The sequence below is a fragment of the Crocuta crocuta genome, unplaced genomic scaffold (assembly GCF_008692635.1).
Source record: "Crocuta crocuta isolate KB4526 unplaced genomic scaffold, BGI_CrCroc_1.0 scaffold142, whole genome shotgun sequence".
Taxonomy (NCBI): domain Eukaryota; kingdom Metazoa; phylum Chordata; class Mammalia; order Carnivora; family Hyaenidae; genus Crocuta; species Crocuta crocuta.
In genome coordinates this window covers 361462-368961 of record NW_027528892.1, presented here as the reverse complement: position 1 = coordinate 368961, position 7500 = coordinate 361462, and the positions used below count along the sequence as shown (strand labels likewise).

Below are 7500 nucleotides of genomic sequence, written 5' to 3'. Positions count from 1 at the left end.
AGAGAGAATCCCAAGCAGTCTCCACACCGTCAGCACAGAGCCCAATGCGGAGCTTGAACTCATGAAATGTGAGATCATGACTTGAGCCAAGATCAAGAGTCGGATGCTCAACTGACTGAGCCATCCAGGTGCCCCGAGAGAGTGTAATTTTATCCAGGAATAAAATCCTTTCAATAATCTTCCCCCTTCTCCGTGGTCATCCCTTTCTACCTTATTGGTCAGGACTGGGGCACATTCCCAGACCAGCCACTGGCAACAGGGAATGAGATTGTTCATGACTGCTTTGGCCAAACTGTGATTCATCCCCTGGGGCTTGTGAACAGACAGCATATGGTAGAATCAAGGCATCAGCAACAAGGGCACCTGGCCGGCTCAGTCAGTGGAATGTGCAACTCTTGATCTCTGGGGTGTAAGTCTGAGCCCTGCGTTCAGTGTAGACACTACTTAGGGAGAAAAAAAAAAGATCAGCACCCATCACCTTAATAGAATTGGGATCGTTGGTGAGGAAGAAATGAGTATGGGTGGCTGGACAGAGAGCTTCAATGTCAACAAAAACACAGACGATTCTGGACACCTTTCAGGGTGTCTTAATGCACTGGACATAGCACATAGTCAAAATATTGTAACTCCATTTTCGTTCTCATCATTATTTTAAACTTTTCTATTTTCCTAATATTCCCCATGTCTCAAAATAAGAACCCTTTCTCTACGGAAATAGATTAAGACTTCTACAAAATCCAAACATTACTGTCACAATTATCTTTGTTTAATTAAAAAAGATGTTGGGGCACTTGGGTGGCTCAGTTGGTTAAGCCTCTGACTTCGGCTCAGGTCATGATTTCCCAGTTGGTGAGTTCAAGCCAAGTTCAGCATGTTGGGCTCTGTGCTGACAGCTCAGAGCCTGGAGCCTGCTTCCTATTCTGTGTCTCCCTCTCTCTCTGTCCCTTCCCCAGTCATGCTCTGTCTCTCTCTCTCTCAAAAATAAACAAACATTAAAAAAACAATAACAAAACATTTTAAAAATGTTTTCTACATGAAATAGAATCAATGTTGACGAAAGACAATTGCAATTGGTGTATTTATAAACCCAGAAGTATATTTATTAATATTTATTAATACACATTAAGGAAGGCAATAAAATAACTATCAGCAGATGAACGGATCAACAAAATATGGTGTATATATATACAATGGAATATTATTCAGACTTAAAATGGAATGAAATTCTGATACTTGCTACAACATGGATGTACTTAGAAAACATTATGCTAAGTCAAGGGTGCTGGGTGGCTCAGTGGGTTAAGTGTCAGACTCTTGATCTCAGTTGAGGTCTTGATCTCAGGGTTCAAGCCCTACATTGGGTTTTAAGAAAAAGAAAACATTATGCTAAGTCAAATGAGCCAACACGATAAAACAAACATTGTGTGATTCCACTCATATGAGGCATCTAAAGCAGTCACACACAGGACCGAGTGGACCAGGGGCTGGGGGCAGGGGAGGGATGGGGAGTCTGTTTAATAAGCACAGAGTTTCTGTTGAGGACGATGAAAAATTTCTGGAAATGGACCATGCTGATGACTGCACAACGTCGTGAACGCACTTAATATCACTGAGTCAGTCATACCCTTAAAAAGGTTTAAATGCTACATTTTATGTTATGTATATTTTACTGGAATTCAAAATAAAAGAGTATATGCATTCCCTTTGAGAGGGTCCCAGGGTCAAATTTAGGTCTCTTTTTTAACCTTCCTTTGGGCGGAGATTGGGCCTCTGGGGACATTCAAATGCAAAAGTCTGGTTTTGTTGTTGTTGCTGTTGTTTTTAGAGAAAGGGAGAGAGAGAGAGAGAGAGAGAGAGAGCAGGGGAGGGGCAGAGAGAGAGGGAGAGAGAGAATCCCAAGCAGGCTCTGCACTGACAGTGCAACGTGGGGCTCGAACTCACTAACTATGAGATCAATACCTGAGCCGAAATCAAGAGTCAGGTGCTGAACTGGATGAACCCCCCAGGCGCTCCCAGAAGGGATGCATTTTTCTCTGGACCAGAGTCCCTTGCTCTGGGCACTGCTGCCGAATTGGGCCGGATCATTCTTTGTTGTGGGGCCGTCCTCTGCCCTGGGGATGTCCAAATAGCACCCCTGGCCTCCCCCCAACTGGATGGTGGTAGCTGGCCCCCGTCCCCCACTTGTTGCGGCCCAAAATATCTCCAGACCTTGCTAGAAACCGCCTAGCGGAGGACACAACCATCCTGGTGAGTCCGTGTTGTCCATTATGCATTCACATCTATGCCAGGTAGGTTTCCCCAGAGAGACGTTTGGCAAGGGACTTCCGGAGCAGACGAGTTCTCCAGGGTCCACAGCGGCGGCCTTTTTTCAAAGGCAGAAACCTCATCCGCGCCGCCGTCTCCAGCCTTCCGCGTGCAAGCAAATCAGGCTTGTTAGGGACGCAGCTCGTGGTGCGTCGCTGGGGTGGCGGTGCAAGTGGCTCCGCGTGGGCCCGCGTGGGCTTCCGTGTNGCTGCCGGGCCTCCCGCGGCCCCCTCCTCCTTCCTCTCTGTTAGATCCCCGGGAAACCTACAGGGACCACGTCCGCAGGAAGTTCCGGCTGATGGAAGATCGAAATGCGCGCCTCGGGGAATGCGTCAACCTCAGCCGCAGGTACACGCGCCTCCTGCTGGTGAAGGAGCACTCAACTCCCACGTGGGCGCAGCGGAAGCTGTTGGACACCGGCGGGGGACAGTCGAGAGCCGTGGGCCCCCAGGCCAGCTTCATCCAGATGGAGACCCTCTTCGAGCCGGACGAGGAGCGCCCCGAGCCGCCGCGCACCGTGGTGCTGCAGGGCGCGGCCGGGATGGGCAAGTCCATGCTGGCGCGCAAGGTGATGCTCGACTGGGCCGACGGGAAGCTCTTCCAAGACAGGTTTGATTACGTCTTCTACATCAACTGCAGGGAGATGAACCGGGGCTCCGCGGAGCAGAGCGCCCGGGACCTCATCTCCAGCTGCTGGCCGGAGCCCAGCGTGCCCCTCCGGGAGCTTGTCCGAGTCCCCGAGCGCCTTCTGTTCATCATTGACGGCTTCGATGAGCTGAGACCCTCTTTCCACGACCCTCAGGGACCCTGGTGTCTCCGCTGGGAAGACAGAGGGCCCACGGAGCTGCTCCTCAGCAGCCTGCTCCAGAAGAAGCTGCTGCCCGAGCTGTCCATGATCATCACCACCCGGCCCACGGCTCTGGAGAAGCTGCAGCGCTTGCTGGAGCACCCCAGGCACGTGGAGATCCTGGGCTTCTCGGAGGCGGAGAGGCAGGAGTACTGCTACAAGTACTTCCACGACGCGGAGCAGGCCCGTCAGGTCTTCAACTTCGTGAGGGACAATGAGCCGCTGTTCACTCTGTGCTTCGTCCCCATGGTGTGCTGGGTTGTGTGCACCTGCCTCAAGCAGCAGCTGGACGACGGGGGGCTCCTACCACAGACCTCCAGGACCACCACGGCAGTGTACACGCTCTACCTCCTGAGCCTGATGCAGCCCAAGCCGGGCAGCCCCACCCCGGGCCCCCCACCCAACCAGAGGGGGCTGTGCTCCCTGGCGGCCGACGGCCTCTGGAATCAGAAGATCCTGTTTGAGGAGCGGGACCTCCGGAAGCATGGCCTCGATGGGGCAGATGTCTCCTCCTTCCTCAACATGAACATCTTCCAGAAGGACATCAACTGTGAAAAGTTCTACAGCTTCATCCACCTGAGCTTCCAGGAGTTCTTCGCCGCCATGTACTACATCCTGGACGCCGGGGAGGGCGGCTCCAGCCCAGAGCCCAGCGTGGCCAGGCTGCTGGCCGAGTACGGGTTTTCGGAAAGGAGCTTCCTGGGGCTCACCGTCCGCTTCCTGTTTGGCCTCCTGAACGAGGAGACGAGGAGCTCCTTGGAGAAGACGCTGTGCTGGAAGGTCTCGCCTCACGTCAAGCTGGAGGTGCTGGACTGGATCCAAAGCAAAGCTCAGAGCGAGGCCTCCACCCTGCAGCAGGGCTCCCTGGAGCTCCTCAGCTGCCTGTACGAGGTCCAGGAGGAGGACTTCATCCAGCAAGCCCTGAGCCACTTCCGAGTGCTCGTGGTCAGCAACATCGCCACCAGGATGGAGCACACCATTGCCTCCCTGTGCGTGAAGAACTGCAGGAACGCCCTGGCCGTGCACCTGCACGGGGCCGCCTACAGCACGGACGAGCACCACGCGGGGACACAGGCTTCCTGGCCCCAGGCGCCGCCCGCACCGTCGTGAGTACCGCTGGGGCTCTCTCTCCAGGGTCGTGTTCTCAGCACCCCGGGAGACACTTGGCAACATGGGGAGAAACGCTGGGTGGTAACATCTAGAGGTGGGGGTGCTGTGGCATCTGGAGGGGTGCCCAGGACGGCCGCCACAGCACAGCATGGTCTGGTCCCACATGTCAGCAGTGTCCAGGTTAGTGTCCTGCTCTTGAACAAGACTCATTAGGACGAAATCGGGGCCCCTGTCAAGGACAGGGTTTCCAGCCAACCCGTGTTGTCACGGGCACGTTTCTGTAGAGCCAGGACAGTGTGGACCAGGCAGCGGCGCCCCCTGCAGGACTAGCGCCCGGATGGGAAGGGAGAGCGCCAAGGACAGTAAATAAGCTAACAGCCAATCAAGCAAACAAACATTGACCATTAGGCTAGAGAGACTCTTGTTATGAGGGAGATAAAACAGGGCCATGTGACAGGCATCGACTTGGAGGGCTGGGCGGTGGGAAGGGGGTGGATGAAGGGAGAAGGTTCTCAGGAAGTGCCTCTTTTGGCTTTTTGGGTAAGACTTTTATTTTTAATTAAAAAATTTATTTTGAGACGGAGACAGAGTGTGAGTGGGGGAGGGACACAGAATCCGAAGCAGGCTCCAGGCTCTGAGCTTTCAGCACAGAGCCTGACGCAGGGCTTGAACCCATGGACTGTGAGATGATGACCTGAGCCGAAGTTGGACGCTTAACCAACTGAGCCACCCAGGCGCCCCACCCCCACCCCCACTAAGACTTTGTTTTGGTTTGGGTTCCCCAAGGAGTAATCTTAGACAAAAGGATTTGAATGTAAGTAGAATAAGGGAGGAAAGTCATCCTTTTTCCTTCCACCCTCTTAGGTACTGAGTGGAGGCCCGTAAATTAAACTGACAAAAGACTCACACAGAAAAACAGAGAGAAGTTTATTAGTTGTTTACTAATTCTGAGGCACCTGGCTAGCTGAGTTGGTAGAACATGTGACTTTTGATCTTGGGGTCATGAGTTCAAGCCCCAGGTTGGGCATTAAAGAAAAGGTTTCTTATTCATCTGCACTTACACATGGGAGTACCCAGAGAGGAGTAACTCAAAGGACTGACTAGAATCTGGGCTTTTATAGCATCCTAACACAAGAACAATACATTTTTAGAGATATGGTGACACAAAGGAAAAGGACGCTGTTTCTCTGGAGGCTAACTGAGGAAAGGCGGAAACACGGGGGAAAGGGATGGGGCAAGGTGTGTTTGTACAGACACAGGTGTGTCTGGGGGCTGTAGGGGAGGAAAATTCTCCTCTTCCCTCTTTGGGTCTCTGGTTGGGAATTAAACTGATATAAGACAGATTCGTAGGAGAGAAGCAGACACATTTGAATGAATTTTTACGTGTGCTTTTTCCTCCTGCATCAAAGCAGGAAGCTCTCATTCATTCAGGTGAAAAACAATCAACTTGCAAAGAATTGACGTCTGAGGACATGTCAGGCTGAATTTTGAATCAACTTTATAAATGTCATTACAGAGAGAGCTACATTAAAAGATCTCTGGGGACAGGGTGCCTGGGTGGCTCAGTTGGTTAAGCATCTGACTTCGGCTCAGGTCATGATCTCATGGTTTGTGAGTTCGAGCCCCACGTCAGGCTCACTGCTGTCAGCACGGAGCCCACTCTGGACCCTCTGTCTCCTTATCTCTCTGCCCCTCCCCTACTCAAGCTCTCTCTGTGTCTTGAAATAAATCAGTAAAAACTTAAAAAAAAAAAAAAGTCTGAAATTACGGGCACCTGACTGGCTCAGTCAGTGGAGCGTGTGATTCTTGATCTCTGGGTTGTGAGTTTGAACCGCAGGTTGGGAGTAGAGTTTACTTAAAAAAAAAAAAAAAAAAAAAAAAAAATTTGACCAGACAAAGCGCTCTGGGCTGGGGGCAGTCAACAGTGAAGAAGTAACAAGGTTCGTTTATTTAGGTTTCTTGGTCCTGAATTCACTCTCTGGTGGTCAGGATGCCTCCCTTCATTCTGGTACAGGGAGGAGACTTCACATGGGAGACTCATCTGCTCTCAGGGAAGAAGAGTTGGATGGTGGGGTAAGGGGTCAGTGGCCCTTCTCAGCTCAAGGTATTTCCATCTTCGTGGCCATAAAACGTCCCCAGGAGAGGGGACCTATGGGAATCCTCGCTTTCAGAAGTGGTCAGATATGGGAAGATTTCTTTCTGCATCTCATTTGCTTTAAACTCAAAATAATCCTTATGCCAAAGTGGCATATTTGGGGGTGGCATATTCTGGTCCCCTGGAAGCCCTTACTTTGGGAGATGGTCCCAGAAAGTCGAGAAGACACGGAAGGAAAGGTAGACAGCCAGCCAACAAAGGGAACCAACAGGGCTGAGAGGTTTCTCCCACCCCCTCCTTGAGGCAGGGGGGCAGGGCTCTTGGGCTGTGGGTGAGTCACGTGTAGGTGGGTGGGGGGTCGGCTCTCAAGGTCTTCCAGGTGGCTTGCTTCTGACTTCAGCCGTGTGACAGTCCAGGAAGCAGAGGCGTCTAGGACCAGGAAATACAGGTAATAAAGTCGATGTGCCGACATCTCACTCCGACTGCAGGCTCACTCCCAGTGCCTCCACTGCCTGGCTCTTCACGATTCTTCATCCCACGTGGAATCACAGTTCTGTTAACCAGCTTCCGCACTGACCTAGATGCCATAAATGCACACTAAATTCTCTTCTGTGGGGCCATGTGCCCAGGACTTTATATTATTGTGCCTCAGGATGCGAGAAGGTCATGGCGGCCAATAGCCCGGGGTCTGGAGTCACACGCACGTGGGTTAGAACCCCAGCTCCACCGCTCCCTGGTTGTGTGGCTTCGGGCAAGTCACTTCTGCTTGTCAAGTCTCACTCGGTCTTTTGGTGCAGAAAATGGGATTCCAACGCCTGCCTTTTTGGGTTTGTTGTAAATGTTCAGTAACGGGTTAGTTGCATACAGGGTCAGAAATTGACAGATGCTAGATGTCACTTTTACGCCGTGATGTTTTCCTAACAGTGTGGACACTGCGTGCAGTGATTTGTTAAACCCAGCAGAACATAGAGCTCTGTCACAGTTGAGGCCTCTAGGGTTTTGGGGTCACACAATCTTATATATTTAAATATTTATTTATATATTTACGTAAAATATATAATTGTATATATAATTGCGTATATGTATATGCAATAACCTTATATGTAATAATTATAAATATATTATAAACATAGGTTTTAAGGTA

The 7500-nt window shown here is 51.2% G+C and overlaps 1 protein-coding gene across 1 annotated transcript in view; it reads left to right on the top strand.

Annotated features, from left to right (window-relative positions):
* Positions 1 to 7500, top strand: part of NLRP12 (NLR family pyrin domain containing 12) — a 24718-nt gene that overhangs the window by 3548 nt on the left and 13670 nt on the right. The window contains 2 exon segments of the mRNA XM_077756914.1: positions 2556 to 4257; positions 6216 to 6474. Coding sequence (XP_077613040.1) covers positions 2556 to 4257; positions 6216 to 6474 — 1961 coding nt within the window.